The 23,929-nt window shown below is 37.9% G+C and overlaps 1 protein-coding gene across 6 annotated transcripts in view; it reads left to right on the top strand.

The window, feature by feature from the left end:
* Positions 1-23,929, top strand: part of MME (membrane metalloendopeptidase) — a 93,802-nt gene that overhangs the window by 4,237 nt on the left and 65,636 nt on the right. For all 6 annotated transcript variants that reach the window (XR_013991956.1, XR_013991957.1, XM_081028910.1 and 3 more), the window contains exons 2-3: positions 873-1,042; positions 1,778-1,813. Coding sequence is in view for 4 of the 6 variants with exons in the window: in XM_081028910.1 (XP_080885036.1) it covers positions 883-1,042; positions 1,778-1,813 (196 nt within the window). In the remaining 2 variants the exon portion in view is untranslated. The remainder of the gene's footprint in view (positions 1-872; positions 1,043-1,777; positions 1,814-23,929) is intronic.

The raw sequence follows: 23,929 nt of genomic DNA, 5'->3' as shown, positions 1-23,929 counted from the left end.
GAATTAGTACATGTAAAACACAAAGAACTATGATTGACACATGGGAAGTACTCAATAAATGTCAGCTATTATTAGAAGTATTAATAGTAATTTAAATACAAGTTAAATATCTTAACCACCATTACCCTGACCTACCAGGTAGAATTTTGTAAAATTACATATTTTTTATCTTATTCAGTTGTGAAAAGAGACTATGGTTAATATTGTTCTTCCCTGGAGGTAAACCACTGACATTTGGTCCAGTGAGTGACCTTTTTCAAAATGTTGTCTAAACAGTTAATAGATACCCATATTGGCACTAGTCATAATTCTGAACTGTAAAATCAAAAGTTGTTTTTAAGACTAAACGATCACAAGTGTTTGTTCCTTTTTGTTTTTATCTGTATTCCTATTTCACATTATTGCTTAGTCAAAGCCTCAAAGAGTTAGTCTTTGATTTCCAAGCTTCTAAAGTAAGCTATAAGGAACAAGATATAAAATTCACCTTTGACATTGTCCAAAGTTCAGAACAGTGAGTTTAAAACTTTCCTTAATGATAGTACACTAATTATTTGCTTATAAACTGCTGAAGGAATCCTACGTGAGTATTTAACTGAGTCTCCTTGTCTAATTTTGCTTGGATCTTCTGTCATATATGAAAACAAAAACAAAAGGTTGTGACGGGAGCCTGTCAGATTCATCTAGCTCTATATTCTTCACTCTCAGAATCAAGATTTTGACTTTCGACAAAAAACTTTTATTTCTTATTTAAAATAAATTAACCTTTTACTTTTATTCAGCCACATTAAGTATTTGGAAAATTCTATATGTATTTTCTCTCTCTTTATTAATTTGTTATTAGTATTTTAAAAAAAAATTTTAATCTTTTGCAGATTTTAGGTGATGGGCAGATCAGAAAGTCAGATGGATATAACTGATATCAACACTCCAAAACCAAAGAAGAAACAGCGATGGACCCCGCTGGAGATCAGTCTCTCTGTCCTGGTTCTTCTCCTCACCATCATTGCTGTCACGATGATAGCACTCTATGCAACCTATGACGGTGAGTTCCCCCGATACCAGTGCACACGGAAATGCACAGGAGAGTGAAATCTCCATCTTGTGCTTTTCCTGTCTACCAAACAAATGTGTTAAGGAGAAAGACAATGAAAGACAGAGCTACAAAGATTCATTTATAAAATGTGACATCAATATGTCAAAACAATTAACTTGGACTAAAGTACAATGTCTTTTATGTTTGAGCTAACTTATCAATTGCCAAGTATATTTAGTGCACTTATACTTACTTTATGAGAATTATAATGTACAGTTTTATTTGATTAAAGTATACACAATTTTATAACCAACTTCAATTAGTCAACTTTTATTGTGTCATTGAAATTCAAAAGGGCTTTGTAGGAATTCTAAAGGCCTTTTGTAGGATTTGAGTCTTAAAAGTTTTTCACAATGAGGATTAGAAAAGATTGGTTCCTTAATGGCAAAAAAACATGGTTACCAGACTAAAACAATAGAATAATTTAAAAGACCTGTGGCTGGGTGGGTAGAGAATGTAATAAATACCTTTTTCTTCATAATAAAAATTTTAAACTTAGGATTTGCCTGTTTTATTTCTCTATGTTTTTTTGTCTAACTACGGACAATGGTATATATTATTCAGGTTTAGTTTTTGCTTCAAGGAATTGATTATTTAATTGGCAGTTTTTAGAAGAACAAGAGATAGGGAGAAATTAGAAAACTTGTATTGCAAATATTTATGCACATACCCTTCTTTTTGTAGATGGTATTTGCAAGTCATCAGACTGCATAAAATCAGGTAAGAAGATGACTTTTAAATAGTTTTATAATTAATGTATAACATTTAAATATCGAATGCTAATATATATCTCTCCAAGTTTGCTTTCTTGATGTTTTTATTCATTATAGATCACTCATTTATAGTGAAGAAAAATAAAAATGTATTTAAATAGCAGATTAACTAACTTGTTGAGTCTAAAAAGGAATTCACTGTATTCAGCCCTGGAGTGTACGGTAGGGTGATAGAGAACTCTATCGCTAGCTCTATGGAGTTAGAAAAAGAAAATCAGCTTGTATGAAATAGTGGGCATCATATCATTCAGTATGAAATTTCTCCACGCAAATCAGTAGAAGGATAAAAAGGGAGTAACAGTTAGTCACTTAAGCTACATGGAGAAATTGAGATTTGGGAGGGGCCTTGTAGTAGAGCTAGGATTTGGAAGTGGAGATACAGAAGAGGGCATTCCAAACAAGGAGAAAGAACAACAGGAATAAATCATATTGTGGAGATGCAGTGAAAATGTAAAATTGGTAGAGAGGGGCACATTACTGAGAGCTTTGAAAGTCCATGTTTAGTCTTGATGTTGTAATAACAGAGAAATGGTTATTTTCCTGATGAGATCACTCAACAAGGCAAGAGTTGAAAGATGATTCTAGGAATGCTAGGCTGGGTAGATCGAATGAGAGATAATAAGCCAGGGAGAGTAGGCAGGTAGGGACTGCCTACCTAATTCAGGTGTGAGCTGAGGAGGTCAGCCTATGGTGGGATGAGAGAGCTATGGGACAACATGGAGGCAGACTTGGATGGCTCCACAGAACTGACTTGCTAAATGAAGGATGTGGAAAATTTGAAAACCATGACGGCTTTTAAAACCTAAGGGATTCAGGAGAATGGTGGCAGTGCACACAGAAATAGAGAAGGCAGGATGTAAGTTTATTTTAGGGAAGGATGTGGTTAATATGGATTTGGCCATGTTGAGTCTAAGCTAGAGTAACATTTAGGTGGGGACAGACAGCAGGAAGGTAGAGATGGGGTGTTGGAGAATCTCTCATGTGGTAGATTTGGCATCTGTCAGCCCAGAGGTGACAGCTGAAGACTTGGGAGAATTTGAGTTCCCAAAAGGAGAAAAAAAGCTGAATTGAAGAGGACATCAGAACTTAGAGTAGAAGGCAAAGAAAAGTCAGAGAAGGGAACAGAGAAGTGTATGGAGCTACAGAAGTCACATCCATTAGTGTGTGGTGAGACAAAAAAAGAAGAGCATTTTGAGAAGAAGAAAGGTATAGCTGGACACAGCACCCTGGATGTGAACACAATATTAATGCCTTTTGGCAAGAGATTCTAAACTTCTTTCCTTCCAAGAAATAACATGCTCCAAGTGATGTTTAACCATTTTCTGTTGGATATTTTAAATTGTGTTTGTGTTATTCAGACCTTTGTAAAATAAAGATGGCTAAACATCTTGGGATTTTAGGTTATAGTCTGATATCCCAAATATGTGCCCTTTCCTTTTCAATATTGCGTAATGATGATGATCTTCCCTACTCGATCTCAAGTATACTAGCCAAACTCCTGAGACATCATGTAGGTAGATTGGGATATCAGCAACATAATAACAGGCACTTTCCCATCTTTGGGCTTTCCCAGAAAGTTTCTCTGTTACCCCGGGAAATGGTTGTAGAGGTACCTTGGCTGGGAGACGTCCATGGTCTCTATACCAGAGTTTTATGTGCCCAAATCGGCAGTTACCATTTGCTCTATCCCCAAATCCTCCTCCTCCTTTCTCTCTACCAGCTGCCGTACTATATGCTCATACCTATCCTGTTTTGAGACTTCCAGTTGTATAATGAGTTCTATGTCCAAGTTTCTCAGTTCTTAATACACTTGACATGTTTAAGTCTCTTAATCTATAGGTTCTCTTCCACACAGTCTCTTCTCCCTCTTACTCTTTTTTTCTCTTTTTGTTTTCTTGCATTTTGTTTTTGAAGAAACTAGATTCTCTGACTAGGTAGGTAGGCCTAAAAATCTGAGCAGATTCCTCTAGTGGTACCCACCCCAACGAGCAATGTGATATTTGGAATCTGGAATCCTAGATGTGACTTAATGTTTGGGAGTATGGCTTTTTTGTTTTGTTTTGTTTTTTTTATACTGTTTAGCAAGTCTCAGCTCATTAAAGTGTATTTAACCTGTATCCTTTAATTGTAGCTTAGAAATCATACCAAATGTAAAACACCTCCCTGAACTGTATCTTGGCAGATGAATGTATACAATAGAAATAGCTTCAGTGGTAAACAAGATTGCTGAATAGCTTTGTGTTTTTCTTCATTCTGCTGTGTTGGTTCACAATCTGTTAGAATACTTTCTACTCATAGTTCTTATTCTTCCTGGGTGGAAAAATGAAATTGAAACTCTCCCTTATGGATGCACGCACACACACACAGTTCTCTGCTGGTTAAGAGATCTTGTCTGCCACAGAAAATAAAACTATTGCTTTTGGAAATTGCTACAAATTAAGAAAACTCCAGGGGAAGTCTTAGAAAAACGCAATAAAGAAAGGGAGACAGTGAGAAGAGTGGAGTGGATGAAAAGGAAAAGGAAGGTGGAAAAAAAGATGTTGAAAAACATATAACGTCTCCTACTAGCAATTCTGAAGCTTACTTTAAAAGAATGGGAGAATTCAAACCTGAGCGCAGAAGTTCTTGAGGATTGGAAAATTAATTATTGAGACCCAAGGTCCTTACTTTACGTGGAAGTTGGTTCTAACTTAATTCTTTCTAACAGGGGAAAGGAATATCACAGTAAGTTCATGTAAGTCTTTTATCCTGAAAAGTCAAGGGATAGAAATCAGGCCATACCAAGGCAAAAATAAAATATTGCCGAAGCCTATGGGTCACCTTGTGTTAAGCACTTGAATCTGAACACCTATGAATTTAAATATTCATAATATGCATAAAATGATGTTTATAACAGACACTTTAAATTAACTTGTCTGTATGTGACATACAGCAGTAGGAAAAACTACACCTGACCTAAAATAAAACACTACTTAACAAATAACAAGTTAAGGCAGTGTTCAAAACCATGCTACTAAAGTATAAATAATATTATCCATCTCTTATTTACTAAGATTGTCAAAAACATGGAGTTGTAGAGCTTGTATGTGATTTCTCAAACTTCTCTATGTAAATCTAAATCCTGGAACCAGCTTCTATTGCAATGTAATCTTACTAACTCAGAATATTTCAAGGAATTTTAGATGCTTTCAATCAGGGGTTCTCAGCTTCATCACTGTCGACATTTTGGGCTGGATAATTCTTTGTTGGAGGCAGGCAACTGTCCTGTGCATTATAGGAGGTTTAGCAGTGTCCCTGGCTACTACCCACTATATTCCTAGTAGCAACCCGCCTCCCAGCTGTGACATCTAAAAATGTCTCCAGATATTGTCAAATGTCCCCTGGGGCAGCATAATCACTTCTGGTCAGGTACCACTGGCTTAACTGATCTCAAGAGATCATCTACTGTTTTTCCCCATGTAGTGACCAGTATAACGCCTCCCAGAGGTGTCCGTGTCCTATCCCAGGGGATCCTGTGAATGTGTTATTTTATGTGACCAAAGGCACTTGGCAGATGTGATTACATTAAGGATCTTCACATGGGGAGATTATCCTGAATTATTTGGGTGGCGTTACATAGTCACACATATATTATAAGGAGAAGGGAATACGAGGGTCAGAATCACAGAAAGAGATGTGGAAACAGAAACAAAGAAAGGAAAGGTGGCAGTGATGTGGCCACAGGCAAGGAATGTGTGGAGCCCCTGGAATCTAGAGGGGGAAAGGAATGGTTCTCCCCTAGAGTATCCAGAAAAAACACAGCCCTGTTGACCCTGTTTAGACTTCTGATCTCCAGAATTATAAGGTATTAAATCTGTGTGGGTTTAAGCCACTAAGTTTATGGTTATTTGTTATAGTGGCAATAGAGAACTAATAATATACCTCCCATAGTTCCTTTATTTTAAGACTATCTTTGAAGAGTTAAACACACAGACACACACACACACAGTGTTTCCTGCCAAACTGCTTTTTATTACTAATTGAGTTGTGTAATTTACAGGTATAGGGAAGGAATGTTAAATGGATTAATAGAGGGGTATAATAACAGAATGCCGGAGACTAATAATAGGATAGAATAAAATAAAAACAGAAGATAAATTGAATAAATATAGCAAACACTTTTTTGACTGTTTCTGAGTCTGGCACTGTTCGAAGCAATTAGCATGTATTAACATATTTGATCCTAATAATGACTCTGTGAGGTAGGGACCATTATACTTTCTTTGTACAGATGAAAAAACTTGGGTTAGGATTCCAGCACAGGAGGCAGCCTGGCTCCAGAGCCGGTATTCAGGACCACTTCTCCATGTTGTCTCAAAGGAGCTGAAAGTCTGTAACTTATAATACCCTACTCCTGTACAAACAGTATAAGAGCAGATTGCTTTCCCTCTTGATAGAATTTGGAGCTAAAAGACAGAAGATGACTCTCGAAGAGTTGAAATTTTTTTTATTAGTTTCAGGTGTACAGACAACATAGTGATCAGACGTTTTCATAATTCACAAAGTGGTAATGCCAACAAGTCTATTGCCCACCCGACACTGTACATAGTTATTAGAACATTATTGACTATATTCCCCATGCTGCATCACACATCCCCATGACTATTTTTTAAATTATAGTTGACATTCAATATTAATTTATATTAGTTTCATGTGTACAATGTAGTGGCTAGACATTTATATAATTTATGAAGTGATCCCCCCACTAAGTCTACTACCCATCTGACACTATACATAGTTTTTACAGTACATACTACTGACTATATTCTTCGTACTGTACTTTACATCCCCGTGACACCCTGTAACTAGCACTTTGTACTTCTTAATCCCTTCACCTTTCTCACCCAGCCCCCCAACCCCTCCCATCTAGTAACCATCAGCATCTAGTAACCATCAGTTTGTTCTCTGTGTCTATGGGACTGTTTCTGTTTTGTTTGTTCTTTTATGTTTTTCTTTGGATTCTACATATAAGTGAATTCATATGGTATTTGTCTTTCTCAGGCTGACTTATTTCACTTAGCGTAATATTCTCTAGGTCCATCCATGTTGTTGCAAATGGTAAGATTTCATTTTTTTATATATGTATGTACCACAATTTCTTTATCCAATCGTCTGTTGATGGGAATTCTGATTGTTTCCACATGTTAACTATTGTAAATAGTGTGGCAGTGAACATAATGGTGCATGTATCTTTTCAAATTAGTGTTTTGGATTTCTTTGGATAAATACCCAGGAGTGGAATTGCTGGGTCATAAGGTAGCTCTATTTTTAATTTTTTGAGGAACCTTCATACTGTTTTCCATAGTAGGAAAACAGTTTGCAATGCCACCAACAGTGCACAAGTGTTCCATTTTTCTACATCCTCACCAACACTTGTTGTTTGTTGACTTATTGATGATAGCCATTCTGACAGGTGTGAAGTGGTATCTCATTGTGGATTTTATTTGCATTTTTTGATGTTTGGTGATATTGAGCATCTTTTAATATGTCTATTGGCCACCTGTATGTACTCTTTGGAGAAATGTCTGTTCAGGTCCTCTGCCCATTTCTTGATTGGATTATTTTTGGTGTTAAGCTACATAACTTTTATGGGGGCCTTTTATGATTCCATATGTATATTTTAGGATTATTTGTTCTAGTTCTGTGAAAAATGCCATTGGTGTTTTTCTGTTGATTGTTTGGGGTAGTAAGGATATTATAATGCTATTAATTCTCCTATCCATGAGCATGACATATACTTCCATTTATTTGTATCTTTAGTTTTTCTCATGAATGTCTTATAAATTTCTGATCATAGATCTTTTACTTCCTTGGTTAAATTTAATCCTTGGTATTTTTCTGTTTTTGTTTTGTTTGGGTGCAGTTGTAAATGGGATTGTTTTCTTAATTTGTCTCTCTGATAGTTCGTTACTGGAGTATAAAAATGTAACCAATTTGACTATTCATTTTGTATCCTGCTCCTTTTCATTTATTAGAACTCTAATAGTTTTTGGATGAAATCTTTGGGGTTCTCTGTATATAGCATGTTTCTTGCACCTCTCTAGTAATCATCCCTCCTCTGGGTCCCAGGGTGAGTGCCTGTGAGTGAGTGACTCTGTGTAGGCCCTTTATGAGGATGTCTGGGTTACCAGCTGCCCTCTGTCTCACTGGGACAGACGAAGGGAATCCCCACTGATTTTCACTGCCAGATGTTATGGGACTCCTCTTCCCCACACAAGACTCCTAAGCTGGGGAGCCTGGTGTGGGGCTGAGGCCCCTCTCTCTTCGGGGGGGGGGGAGTGGGCCTCCGCTGCCGCTGCCGAGATGTCCCTCCCAGTGCTCAACCACTACCTGTGAGTTTGGTGTCAGACTGTTTCATGTCTCCACCCTTCCTCCCCGTCCGGATGTGGCCTATTCTTTATTTCCTTAGTTATAGAGATTTGTGTTCAGCTAATCTTCAGATGATTCTCAAGGTTGATTGTTCTATAATTTAGTTGTAATTTTATTGGATCCTGGGAGGCAGTAGGCATAACGTTTACCTATTCTGCCATCTTGGACTTTCCAAGAGTTGAAATATTTTAAGCCAGACTGAGAAAGAGGAGAATAAATATTGCTTAGACCCAGAAACCAGTTACTTTACTGAAAGCAGTGAGCAGCTTCATCGGTGATTTTAGTACATCAAATACAACATGAAACTGAGGGGTTTAAAAAGCCAATATTAGCAGTTTAGTCCTATACTCTCCAGGGGATAGAGAAGCCAAGGTACAGGAGTAATACAGTTTACAAGAGAGAACCAGACCACCTGTAGTGTTGTGCACGTTGTACACTGCACAATTGGGACATCCCTGAGAGACAAGCTCATGTAGAATCAAGGCCTGGATTAAACTTCTCAGAACTATACATTTCCTTTAATTCTCTACTAATCAGGCAAACTTTTGATGAATAGTTCATTATTAATATAAGGAAAGGAGGCATTCTCTTCATCTGAAAGAAATGTATATTCAGCATGATGAATATATTTACATTTTGATTTATCACCTTTGTGTGGCTTGAGCTATGACCCTTGAATTAATTGAAAGTTCCAAATATCTGGTCATTTCTACAAGGACTAGATCCTGGCAATGCCTCAGCAAAGTATCTTGGCACTGATTGGTCTTTTCTTGAGCAACAGGGAATCTCTGTCTCCCTGTGCAGCATGGTCTCCCATTTCTTGCCTATAAACACCACAGAAGCCTCCATGAAGAAAAATGGCACAACTGGAAAAGTACAGGAAGTACTGCAGACTGACTCTTGAGGGCTGCCAGCTGAGTTACAAACTTTCAGAGTAGGAGATGAGGTTATTTTATTACGTAATTAAGTTTGAAAAAAAGCATCCTTCAGGCTATAAAAATGCAGCAGGTATCTCAGTGGGAAGACTGCTGAAGCACACCTTTGTTAATTTAAATGTGGCAATTTGCTTCAGGCAGCTTCCCTGACACCATTCTTCTGACAACTGTATATCAATATTTGCTTTAAAAATTCCCCAGTCAAAATTAGCATCTGTCAATCAAATTCTTTCCAAGAAAGGGAGTCTATTATATGATAAATACACACATACATAACATACTTTTCTTACCTGCTGGGTAGTTTTTAAGCAGCAGTACACCATCATTTTTTTTTAATGCATGGTATGCATAAGGTATGGAAAAGATAGATAAGTTGAATTAAGCGGTTAACGGGAAAGAAAATTAGTCATGCATTGTAAACTTATTAGAAATCCAAAGTTTTGTTTTACAGCTGCAATAATTATCTATATGAAAAGGGGAGTAGATATAAACTGGAATTTAGGCTGGGATGAGGACCCCGTCTTTACTTTTAACATTTTAGAGTGTGAGATATGGGAAAGCTCCTCTGTAATTGAAGGGTCTTGCCCTGTCATGCTTATCATCAAATCTAAGCTACTTTCCAATAAGCCTTTGACATAATATGAAGCTCATGTCGATAAAAATTTATGGACTATTTAAGAAAAATTAAAAAAACAGAATTAAAAAGACCATAAGGGGGAAGTTGCATAGCCTTTGAATGGAAAAATTTCCTTCTCTGGGACTATTCAGAAAAAGAGATATGGGGTGCCTGGGGGAAGGGCTAGTTTTGATCCCATTTCTGACTGAAAACTTGAATAAATTCTCTCTGTTCAAAACCCCCTAACCCTATACCCACTAGGAGGGCTATCATAAAAAAGACAGACAATCTCAAATGTTAGAGACTGGAACCATCATACATTGCTGGTGGAATGTAAAATATTTTAATACGTCCCAGCTCAAAATGTAGAAAACCATTTTGGAAAACAGTGTGAACATTTTTTGCGAATTAAACATATGCTTTCCATACAACCCAGTACTTCCACTCCCAGGTATTTACCTAAGAGAAATGAAAACACATGTTGTCACAAGGACTTTTATGTTATTGTTCATTATTGCATTATTCATAGTAGCCAAAACATGGCACAACTCTGATGTTTATCAACAATAACTAAACAAAATGTAGTATGGCTATAAACAAAAATACTACACAACAATAAAAAGGAGAAGACTATGACACATGCAATAATATGGATGAAACTCAAAAACATGCTAAGTGAAATAATCCAGACACAAAAAACTACATGTTATGTAATTCTATTTATATAAAATGTCCAGAAAAGGCAAAATTGTAGAGGCAGAAAGCAGAATAGCTGTTGCTTAGGGCTGGGAATGGAGAAGGGATTGCTGCAAATGGGTACAAGGGAATTTCTGGCTTGATGAAAGCATTCTAACACTGGGTCATGGTAATGGTTGCACAACTGTACAGATTTATTAAAAATCATTGGGTCAATTTATGGTATGCAAATTATAGCTCCATAAAATGGTTAGGAAACCAAACCAAACCACTCTCATCCCTTTTATTCCATCTCTAATGTCCACTTATCAGTAATTATCTTGTAGTTTGATCTCATGCTTGCTATTTAATGTTGAGTCCATTCATTCCCATTTTTGCAATTCAAAATATGTGCAGTTTTCAATGCCTAACAAATCTTTGCTAAATAATTCAAGCCTCTCACTTTGAGTGAATACCTATTATTTGATTATATAATGCTATACTGATGAAAAATCTACGGAAAATAGTAAATCAACTAGGAAGTTAAAAGCGTTTCAGCATTGGACATTGGAAGCATTATTTGCATGCCCCTGGGTTTCACTTTCAGAAGAAGACAGAGATGTATGTGGGATAGGAGGACAAAGAGGACCAGCCATCTCTGAGTCAAAGTCAGAATTCGGGATCTACCAGAGAATAGTTACCAGGGATAATTCTGCTTCTGGACAAATGTGTTGTATTTTCATGCAGATTCTGTGAAATGTTTCCATTTTTACCTTGACTGCTAGTAAGTTGAAACTCAAATTTGTTTTGAACCTGTATCTTTTGGACCTCTTTGTGTACATTTGATTCACTAGCATTATTCCTGTTCATTTATTTTCTTTCTCATTGAATATATATGAGTTAATTTACATTATGTATTCCCATAAGGCCACTTTGAATTCTTTTACCAGCAATGTAGGTTAATAATTGGATGACTAGCCTATAGATAAATTCCACCAATAATATATGTGCAAGAGAAAGGCTATTAAATAGTAAACTTTATTTCAAAGACATGCACGTGTTATGAATAATTAAGGCACAATCTTTTGAGAGATTACTGCTTTTTCTTTTTCCTACTAAGCCTACTGAGCATGGGAGCACGAAGATGTCAGTTTTGGCCATATCCTGTGTTGGTAGTATGCGATCTTAATTAAGTCCGTTTAGCGTTCTGCATTTCATTTTCCTTATCTACGGAATTGGAATTAAAAGTGTCTCACTTTATAGAGGAACATTAAAGACGAATGATAGCCCATTTCATGTTACACATCCTTCAGGGAGATGTACCATAGGTATAATGCACAGATGTATTCCATTTAATGTGTTCTTCTGTGAACGTTGCCAATGCCCCCATTTAAAGCTATTTATTGAGAATCAAAAAGCAGTCAGTATATTTTTGAGGAGGAAGTTATGGCCAAAAAAAGAGAGAGGGGGAGAGAAGAAGAGAGAGAGTAGTACATTTTAGATATTCTCAGGTAAAAACGTGTCATTCCTTAGTAACATTTTCCTTGACGACTGCACTCTATCTTAGCATGGAGGGTGACCGTTTTGCCTGTGAGTCTGTACAAAGGAGCACATTCAGAAATGGGCACTTCGGATCCATGTTCCCTATAAAGCAGGAAGCTACCGACAGGCAACCCTGGATTTGAACTTGTGGCTATTCTGTGCTTGTCCTTGAAGTCTCCCACCATTAATCCTTTCCTCATGACTGACTAGCCCCTAAGAGTAAATAAGCCAGAGGCCTGGAGCAAGAGAATGACTAGATCCTTACTATTCAGAGTGTGGTCTATGGACCAACAGCCGCGGTATTAGCTTCAGCTAGGAACTTGCAAAAATGCAAATTCTCAGGCTCCATCTGAGACATATTGTATTGAATCTGCACCTGCATTTTTAGTCAAGTCACCCAGAGAACAGTGTGCACAATAAAGTTCGAGAAGTTGCTGAAGAATAATGATTCTCAGCTATGGCTGCTTATCAGGTTAATGTGGGAATCTTTAAAAATATGCCCATGCCAGATCTTCTCTCCTCCCTGACACACCAAGTTCCTATTCCTTCAGGGGTCTGGTTTCTGTTAGGTGTTGGGAGGAAAAGCAATTTCGGTAAATAAATGGACATTAAGGTATATAGGCATTCCCTGGACATTTGCATTTTTAAAAGAAGGTATATGTCAACTAACATCGTTTCAAGAGGTACAGACTATGCTACTCACTGAAAACTAAGGCTGAGTGGGTGAGACACTGGGCCTGTTTAACTGCTAGTAATGGAGAAGCTGAACCTGAAATGTCCTCCTGAATTTTTCCAGTATAATGCGGGCATGAATGCTTTCAAGGAGACTTCAGAACAATGTCTTTCCTCATCCATTTATTAATTAATGCATTTGTTTTTTCCCCCAAAACCATTCATTGAGCACCTTTTAAATACTGAGTACTTTTTGAGACACTGGGAATATGAACTAAGATACCCCTACCCTCAGGAAAGTGATAGTCTGGTAAGTATAACAAACCAAGAAACAAAATTACCATGTGGTTTCAGTAGTGCTATGGTAGCAGTAAGCATTCTGTGCTACAGGCACGCTGAGAAAAGAGCACCTAAACCACCTCAGTCACGGCAGTGGGCAGCTCGAGTAATTGTATAACCGGGCCAGAAAAGCCTTCTCCAGAGGACATGTCACCCCACTAAATTTGGAAAGATAATCCGAGATTGCCCGACCAATGGAGCAGAGGGCAGCATGTGCGTAGGCTGGATGCAAGACGCAAGTGAGGGCTTGGTGAGTGCAGGACTTCAAGTGGTCCATGGTGGCTGGAGTGTAATGCGGGATGCATCAGGCTAGCAAGACTTGAGGCCGGAAAAGTAAACAGGGGCTAGGTCATCTGCTTTGTGGGTTGCAGTTCCTCCTAGAGTTTATAGAAAATGAATATATTACAGGGAGCATCTGAAGGATGGTAAGCAGAGGTGTAGCATTTTCAAGCTCCCTTGCCATCTAGCTCAGACTTGGTGAAGTGGAGGCAAAGATTCACCAATAAAAAGGAACAATATTTCCATGTCCAAAGTGTGAGGGAGAGCTTGGCAAGATTGAAGAACTGAAAGAATAGCTAGAGGGCTAACTCATAAAGGGTATTTAGGAGGTTGTGAGAATGGGGCTGAGATAAGCAGGAGTTGGAACTTATAGTCCGTGTTAAAGTGTTTGGACCTGCTACTAATAGCAATGAGAAGTTATAGAAGGCAAGGTTTGAAGTGAGGCATGACTTGATCAGAATTGTTGAGAAAGATCACTAAAGAATGGCTGCAGGCAGGACATTAGGCTACTGCCCACTTCGGGATGAGAGCTAATGGGTGCTTCGATTTCAATGGTAACAGAGTGGAGAGAATGGATGGGTTTGAGAAATATTTAAGAGGTAGAATTCATAAGATAATAGTGTTTGTGTAAATACAGCAGGTAGTGCAAAAGAAGTGAATAAAGTATAACTCAAATTTCTGTCTTGGGAAACTGGAGATAAAGTGTGCTACCCACTGAGCCAGGGAACACAGAGCAAGAGCTGGTTTGGTAATGGGCTGGGGCCAATGCAGTGATAGATTCCCTGGGAGACAGTGTAGATCTGAGACACTGCTAAGTTCCATCTGTCAAAGCCCAGGGAAGTCAGGTGGGAAATAAAGATTTAGCCATCACCAGCATATGGACGATGTGGTTGAGATTTCCCAGGAAGGAAATGGAGATTCTCAAAGGGTACTGAGGAGGAGTCAGGAAAGTAGAAGGAAAATCAGTAAAGTGCAGCTGACAGGTTGAGTGAGATACGAAATGAAAGAAGAGAGGAAAAGTTTGAAGATTCAGGTGGAAGATGGAAAAATGGGTGGATCTTGCTCTCGGGATGTAGGAGAGGATATACCCAGAGAAAAGATGGCAGGACTGCTCTTAGACGGAGGAGGGCATCCTCTTCCTCTGTTACCTGGAGGAAGAGGCAGTGATGGTTTGGTTGCAAATACTGCGTTTGAAGGTTAGGAAGAAGAGTAAGCCATGTGGTTCATCATCCAGTTACTTCTGTTTTCTCTGTGAAGTCTGAGGCAAAATCTGCCCCTGGGAGTGAGCTGGCAGAGAAAGGAAGGAGAGTATTGAAAGCTGAAAAGGGGCAGTGTGAGGAGGAGTGGAAATGAAGGCTCACCGGGGCCATGTAGAAGAGCTGTGCACGGAATTGATGACCCTGTTGATGTTGAAGGCTATACTTTGAAATGGCATTAAACCAGGCTGGCAAGGGACTTTCCCAGCATCACGATTAATATCTTCAACAGATACTTATTGAGCACTGTTCTAGGTGCTGCTGATGCAGAAATGAACAACACAAGGAGCTTACAATCAACAATGAGACAATCAATCAATCAATCAATCAATATATAAATATCTTAGTCTAAAGTTGGAAGGGAAAAGGAAAGCAGCTGGATAGAGTCGGGGTAGGCTCATTTGCAGGGGGTAAGAGAATGAAATACTTAGGTGAGATGGTGATTTAAATGATGGCACCACAGGATGTAGCATAGGAGGTAAAAGAAAGGCAAAGAAGAAGTAGAGTGAACATAGGGTGAGTGTTCTCAGTAAAGTTGAAGAGGAGGCATAGAGACTAAAGAAATAAATTGAAAAAAAGAAAGAAAAACCTCTAAGGATTGGAAGGTCAGAGCACAGGTTACTCAAGTCAAAGAGTGCAGAAATAAGAACTGTTCTGGGTAATACTTTCAGGAATTACCATGAAAATTCATGTTACAATGTGGAGTAGAGGCGAAGGTCATGAGAGTCTAGAAACTTAAGAAATTCGTAAACTAGAGAGTAGCAGAGGATTTTTTGTCCACACGGTCCCTGATATTAGCTGGGAAGATGGTAGAACTTTCACAGAAGGGAAGACTGTGAGCGAGGTGTTAGTCTTTAATAAAGAGAAATGAATGTCAAGGAAGTTAGGAGATGACAGAGGTAAAATAGTCGAATCTGGGGTGGTCAACTGGCAGATGGCGTAGAGTGATGATTTGGGTGCTGCAGAGAGTGATAATAGAAGGCCCACGTTGCCTTTCAGTGTTGCGAAGTGTTAGAGGGAAAAAGAGCTTCAGGGGAAGGTGGTTTAGGTTAAATCAGAGAGCTGGAGGCAGCATTCTGTGAGTAGGCTTAGGGCTTAATACAGTCATGTCTTCTTGCCCCAGAGAATTCCAGAAATGCTCTTCTAATCCTGTTTTCTCTCATAACTTAAGCAACTTAATCCCTTTTCTTTCCTTCTCTAAAGAGATAAGTTTGCATGGTATACCCTTCTGAATGGAGGTAAATGTTTGCTGACAAAAGTAAGATTCTAGAATCATAAGATGTGCAACCCAATCTAGAAATTAGTTCAGACAGGTTAGGGTTTTTGGCTCTTATGTTGTCATATGTAATTATATCACCCAAGTGGGTAAAAGCAACCAGCAAGAGGAGATGTTGTCTTCATAAGTTGTAAAAATAAAAAACAAAATGAAAACACTATGCTGAACACCTGAAACTAGTATAATAATATTGAATGTCAGCTGTAACTGAAAAAAAAAACTTTTTGTTGTTGTTGTTTTTAAAAAGAAGAGATGTAGGAGGGCCACCTGTCTGGCATATTGTTGTTGAACTCCATTTGCTAGAATTAGAATTATTAATGAATTCATTTTTATTTATCTTTTCTGGCCTATTGTTGTTGAACTCCATTTGCTAGAATTAGAATTATTAATGAATTCATTTTTATTTATCTTTTCACTAGCCTAGATAAAAACTCAAAGTGAATCAATGGGTTCATATCTTAAAACAAAATGTTTGTTAATCATTCCTGAGAGGCAAGATCTTCCTTCAAAATTAAAAAAAAAAAAATTGTCACATTTCAGATATCAAAATGTCTTTTTAATAAACTCTTCAATCCAGAGTAGTACCTTAATTGTGAAGCTAATGAAAAAAGGGTTTGTTCACAAACAGACTAGATGACTGGAAAGTCAAACTGGAGTCAGTTAGGAACAACCACTAGTCAGGAGCGGATCTATTTTTCTATGCTTGACGCTTAAGGCAAAAAGCCAGCAAGCCAACTATGAAATGGTGGATATGGCCCAGGCCATATCTTTTATGTAGTTTCTTTGTTAATCGAGACTTTCCTGAACTTAAAAGAAATTCTTTTTTAAAGAATTCCTAAATCATTAAAGACTTGTGCTTTAACATGTGCTTGAGGATATTTCCAGAAAAGAAAGCTTTTGTTAAATCCATTCGCTTAATTTTCTAGTATAATTGAAATCAGGATGCTTCTGATACCTCTGCAGGCTGAAACCAAAATGAATTCGTTGTCCCCAAACACGTGTATATAGCAATTAATGACTTCACTAACTGAGAAACCAAGAAGCAAAATAATAATTTATTTTTTTCAGAGAAATAATTAAATTATATTTGAGTGAATCAAATAAAGGACACAACATACACAGAAGGTCATTAAGCGAACCAAAAATTTCTCGAAGCACTGTATATATTTTGTAGCAAGGATATGACAATATTGAAAAGAAATAGCTCAAGTGAAACCCCAAAAGTCCCCTGAAACTCACATCTATGCAAATATGAATCTTTTAAAAGAGAATATAAGATAGTAGCAATAGATGCTATGAAACTTCTCATGATATATTTCAACTGTGGTAATAAAAGTAAAACAAAGAAAATACATGGGAAGATTTGAACAGTTAACAAACTGGGTTCGTTCCATGAAGGGCGTGTGGCAGGATCGGGCGTATGGCAGGCCCAGGCACTCACTAAGGCTAAGGTCAGTGTCTCTGGCTCCATACCCAGTCAGTTTCACACCTGGTGAACTGCCTCTGATCCTTGCTCTGGTAAGTGGGTTCCTACCTTGACCCTTGGGATCTCACTTCTGGTTCAGTTCTGGAAACTGAGCTTCTGCATTTCTTCCATCTTCTGGGACTGAAATCCAACTTAGCTCTTAACCTCAACACCTTTTGCCAGACCCTGAAGAATTTTCTGGGATCACCACACACTGTCTGCTGTTTATAACTCCTTCATCACAGCTGCCTGCTGGCTTCATACTGTGTAGCTTCTTTCCATTGCTGTTAGCTGGAAGCTTCCTGTTTCTGATCCCTTGAAGTCTAAAATAAGATTCAGTCTCATTAGACTGGCTCAGACTACTTCTACCTGAGCCCAATTTATGTAAATGACAAGCATTTTATATGGAAGAAAAATGTTTCTTCATTTGCGGAGGAAGGGACGGCTCATTAATTTTGTTTGCCAACACACAAAGACAAGGATCCTGCTTTTCCCTCAACCACCAGCCACTACACCTATTAATGTGAAAAACTTAGGAGGGAGGAATCAGTTATCTTGTTTTATTTAATACAAGAAAGTCTAATTATGTGTGAACGTTCAAAATTTTTCAGATATTGCCTACCTGACTTTAAATGAACAATAAAGCCCTTTTTAATTCAAGTGTAGCAACAGAAAAAGAAACCAGTATCAAAATATTTAAAAATTCTGATATAGGACTTGTTTGATTTTTTTAAAGCTTTGAAATAACAGATGGTGATAAGTTACTTTAAGAAGACTTAATTAAATGAGAATGAAGGAATCTTTTGGAAAGTCATTATTGACACATCATTGTGCAAGGTGTTGGAAGTAGAATTTTTGCTTTGGGTGGAGGGTTACAATTATCATTGCTTTTATATTCTGTGGGTTACCTGGAAATACACTTGGAGCTATTTCTCAGAAATTGCGTGTCTCATACTGATAACTCATTGCATTGTTGATGGTCTAAGACTCCATCTCTCACCCACCCATGTGGTCATACAAATGATGCCATGATGTATGAACCTTACAGAGGAGATCAGAGGTAGCTTAACAAGTGCAATCCACAAGAATTCTGTCTGGATTTGTAAAGGGAACTCGTCCAAGTTAGGGCTCATGAAAGCCTAAGTTGACTTGACGGATCGTGTATTAAAGGGATGATTTAGAACTTTGTGACCAGCCATAAAGATAGATTGAAAATAAAATGACAGCTGTTCCCAGGAGATGGCCATGATGAGAATTTCTAGGACAAGACTGGCTGTTTCCTTAACTCTCAGCCAACTTAAATTGTCTTCCCTGTGATCAGATCCCTCCACTTCACTGGACAAGGTGACAAAGGCCAAGCCCCTGCTTATTAGTTCCCACACGTCTGCTTCCACCAATCAGACAGTCAGGGCTTCTCCTGAGGAGCTGAAGCCTTGAGAATGTAGCACTTCATCTTTTATTCATCCCGTATCCTTCCTTCAGAGGATGGCCTACCTCTCCCCACTCAGAGAGAGCCATTCTTCTCTCTAGTCCTCTTTCAGTTGCCTTTTTTGTCAAGGCCATTACCCACCTTCTCTGCTTGGAATACAGCTCACTACCTGACTCATGTATTTGTTGGATGGATGGATGGATGAAAGAAATGCTCTCTGTCTCCTCCATCTTTGCCTAACTAATTCCTTCTTCACTCCCAGCACACCCTATCTACTGCACACAGAACTTACATCTCACTTGTAGTCAGTTGTCCAATGTCTAGTTTTACCCACTATCATGTGTTGACTGTTTCTATCTTATTCATCATTGTTTCCAGCAATTAGCTAGGTGCGTGGCACAGAGTAAGTTGTGAATAAATATTGATTGAATAAATGAACATTTTATTCATTTTTTTAATATTCTCAGGTTCCTTATCTTGAGGTCCCAAAACCATTGTTATCAAAGCAAAGTGATTCCTCAGGGCACCTGGTAAATACAGACAACAGTAAAGAAGTGTTTTCAGTCTGGCTTTCTCCCACTTATACAGTCAGATTTTTTCAGTTCTGTATTTCTCTGTCAAGTCTCCTCAGTTTAGCCCTTTTCTGTCTGATCCCTACTGCCTTTGCTGGCAGTAAAGTCAATTATTCTCTTTTCAGGTGTTGAATTTACCTTGCAAATTCTATCCTCTCAAGCTAGAACTAGGTCAGCAAGGAAACAGTTTCTATATGTATTTCTCTTTCCCACTATTTTCCTGTTTCAGGGAATATCTTCAACTAATTTGCTACCCAGGTAAGTATTTCCAGCTCTCTGGGACTAAAATCTCCATTAGTCTGGCCTTTCTTTTCCGTCTCCAGTTCTCTTGCAGCTTCTTCATTCTCAGTAACTCATTTCTGCGCTCTTTTAATGATGCCCCTGTGTTCTCCTTCTCTTGGATGCCACTATTTAGTGAGTGTTGCTTTTCAACCATGATCCTCTAAGGCTCCTCCATCTCTTGTTGCTTCCTTCGTAGCATGCTCCTTCACATCCTAGTCAGCTCACGTGTACAAGCATAAGCTCATTTGCAGAAGCCCACTACAAGTGACTCTTTACCACTAGTTTACATATAAAATAGGAACTTTACTTGTCATCTGAATACTGGGAAAGTTTGGGAGTTGAAAATGAGAACTGAGTATAACAACTCTGCAGATATAAATACAGTTACCTTGTAGGAGTCCAGGTACGTTATGAAAGAAACAGCCTTATTTCAGAGGAAAACCTGTAGGCTCTGTGAGGGCAGGGGTTATGTCTGTTTTTTCACCAGGATATATCCAACTCTACATAGTGTCAGACATAGAGTGGTACTCAAAACTATTTGTGGAAATGAAATGGAAAGTTTCAGTCTTTTCATGCTCCACAAAGAGAAAATCTTTTTGGAGGAGGCAAATGATTTAGCACAATCCTCTCGGACTCCTATCATAGAAAAGAGCTATTTGTTCATTAAAAAATCTAAACATGTGGAGCCAAGACTACCTTGTGTCAACTAAATGCTTAGTTTATTGATATGTACGAAATTTAATAGCGCTCACTAGAAAAGAGACTTTTTACAGTTTTGACTTCATTTTAGGAAGCATTCTAAAATCATCATTGACCCAGTTTATCCTTCTGCTGTGACCTTTTTGCGCCAATCCCTAACCATAAGGAATGCAAAGGCAGAGGCTTTGAGTTACTCTCAGTAATTACATATTATTGAAGCCGGTCTGATTATGCTCATTCAGCAACATGTTCCAAGAAAACAAAATATTTAAGTGGGAAAAACATGGATATGTAATCTCATTGTTTCCCTTTCAGAGACATCTGCCACTGTCCAGGGACCTTGGGATCTACCTGAGAGTTACTAAGGGAACAACGTAGCCTTTTCATAACCGTCTATATATTCCCTTTAAAAAAGAACATGATTATTCATTAACATTATAATCAACACAAAGCCCTGATAACTAATTTTAAGTGATATATTATATTTAAATTGCAATGTAACCTCTAATAGCTTCTTGCTAGCAAAGAATCTTTTAGGATTCAAAATGCAAATTGGACCTGAAAAAGAAAAATTATTTTTAGACTTATAGGCACTTCAACCTAACTGTAACACAGTTTCGGGGTTTTCATTTATTAGCACAATATGTTTTTGGTTGTGAGAATTGGAGGAATTCCCTACTGGAAAATTATTGACTGTCCTCTCTTGGCTGTGAGCCATTCATTTAAATAGGGTATGAGATAAGACTGAAGAATTTCACTAATTTGGAGAGAGCCAACTGAGGATTATTATTGTGGGTCCATTAGACTTGGGATTTCTGTGATTATCTCAGCAATTTCTAAAATCCGGGGCCAAGTGAAGTGAAAAAGATTCATGTAGCTATACTCATGTTATGGCGCAATTAAAATTTTAATTGAGCATCAAAAAAAAAAATCCAAAACAAAACAAAAACACTGGTTGCTGTATAATTTAATTTGGATTCTCTCCCTCTTATTGGTGTTATTTAGAGTTATGCAGAATGATATTGTGAAAGAAAAAAGAAAAAATCAGCTTAAAATTAGACCTGAGCACAATCTAAACTCATATTGGTGACCTTGAGCATGTAACAACTCTGTACCTAGATTTCCTGAAAATAGGGGTAATATGTCCTGCTTTATAGAGTAGTTATAAGGAAGAAAAATAATTAAAACCAGCATCATAGTTAAGAGCTCAGACTCTGGCCACCAGGTTGGCTGTTTGAACTCAAACCTCCACTTTGCTTAACCATGTCACTTACAGTCACTTAACCATGTGACTGTAGGTACCAATTTCTACATCTCTAAAATGGGTACAAAAATATAGTTACCATATCGAGTTAAATGATAAAGAATTTAGAAAAGTGCCTCTCGTGAGTGACACATGTCAAACATTGACTTCATTATTATTATGATTACAGAAGTACCTTTGGCTGAACCCCAATGAAAAATCGTCTAGTTAACATTCTATATGTAAATCTGATAGAGAGTTCGTCTCTAAATATGATAGTGAATGTATTCTAAGTTAACTATTTATAGTCTTGTGCCTGTGCATGCATGTGTGTGTGTGTGCATGTGTGTGCTTGCCTATGCATTTAAGGTAAATTGGTAACATGTATATAAGAGATATAATTGTAAACTAGTTATTCATCCAGCTAGAGTGCACACAAAAAGGTCTCCTTTCTTGAGAGTTGTAGTTCTACAGAGTAAACTCACTGTGCTTGAAAACTTCCCTCAGGTTTACTTCTCTAAATCTACAGACAGTTTCTAGACAGTTGTACAGGATGGCTTTTCTTGGTGCTGATCAGTCAGACCGGTCTAAGACTGGACCTTGGCTTAGCTGAAACTTCAACAGAGGATGACAGAATGTTTGAATTAAGTGATAAACTAGAAGTCCAGATTACATTCAGCATCAGGTATTCCTCTGCCCTACCCTAACCTTTCTTCAACCGGGATATCACCAAAACAATTTGGGGAGAGGGATTTCATTTAAAAGTGAGGAGTGGGTCGTGGAAGAATCCAGGATGTTTATAATGAAAACCATTTGGTTTTTATTAGCATTAGTCTGTGTGCTTGCTAATTTTCAGTCATTTTCTCTTCAGAAATGGTCCCCCAGATTCTAGTTTCCACATTACTACCTTTTGAATGGAGTCCTTTGTGACCCGTTATGATTACATTGCATTTTCCTTGTGTTCTTTCAAAATGTTCTGACTTTGCCTTAGTTTTAGTTGGGAGATGGTGGGAGGGAGGAGGATGGCAGCAGGGGAATGAGGTCAGCAATACTTTCAGGGTGTTGTTAAAGGAGATTTTTAAATTGTCAAAAATTGCCTAGTAAGAAACATCAGGCTTAGTGTCTGTTAATAAAGCAAACATTTAGGATAGAGGGTTGGGTCAGAAATGGCTGTCCTAGGGTCTTGCCAAAAAAGCATTTGCTTCTGGATCTCCAACATTTCTCTGACCTCTCCTGGACACTTCCCGAGTAGTCATAAGCCAGACTGATTATAGTGATTTTAAGATACTGAAATGAAAATGGTGTATCGTTGGGGTCAAACAGCCAAGGGCTTAGTCAAGTTAGAGAGACCAAGTTGAAAACACATTTATTCACATACCATTCCCTAAACCTTACTTCCATGCAGAGCAAGAATAGTCAGTGAAGAAATTTTGCGTGAAACCGGGTATGTGCTGTATGCATTATAAATAGATGCCTAACCTATGTAAATATGTCTGACACTAAAATACATTGTGACCAGGAGTTTTAAAAATACAGTAGTAATTGAGAAAAACATTATTTGTATGCCATTTCCACTTAATTTTGTTGCTTGTGTTACACATTTTTCTGGATATTTCAAAAAGCCTCAAACTGAAAATGGACAAAAGTAGAGAAGATCCTAATTATTTACTAATTGCCTATTAGTTAATTTGCCGACTGGCTAAAATTTATTTGTGATCCCCAATTCAGTATTTGTGGTACAGACATGCTCAGGTTGGTGAAAGATTTGAATTGCTACACACACACATACCCAGCTGAGGTCCAACGAGGAGACTTAAACATGCATCCTGCTCTTGGTCGAGTTAGTGCCACATTTTTCACATTTTCTGTGCTTTTTGCTGGTGATTTCACTGTTTAAAATGGCTCTCCAGCACAGTGCTGAAATGTTGTCGGATATTCCTAAGCACAGGAAGGCTGAGATGTGCCTTCCAGAGAAAAGTTGAGTGTCATATTAACTCTATGCAAGCATGAGTTGTAGTGCTATTCATTGTGAGTTCAAGATATAAGTAATATGTCTTTAAATGAAACAGAAACACACATAACATATGATGATGTATTGACCAGTTGATGAAAATGTCTTGTGATCCGAAGCTCATAGAAACCTAACCTTGTGTTTCCCCAGGAGTCAATGATTCAGTTTTTGCGAATTCAGTGTTAGTGGTGACTTTAGAACAAAATTCCACTGAATAATGAGATGTGACTGTATTTGTTTTGTAATTCCCATAAATTATATTGCATTCTTACCAAAAGCAACAGTGACCTACTAAAGTAGGACAGACCAAGGATTGTCTCTTCTTGAGGTAGCCATATAGCAGGGTTCCATGGGAGCTGGAATT

The sequence above is a fragment of the Rhinolophus hipposideros genome (genome assembly GCF_964194185.1).
Source record: "Rhinolophus hipposideros genome assembly, chromosome: 2".
Lineage (NCBI taxonomy): Eukaryota > Metazoa > Chordata > Mammalia > Chiroptera > Rhinolophidae > Rhinolophus > Rhinolophus hipposideros.
This window is presented reverse-complemented; position numbering and strand designations above follow the sequence as displayed.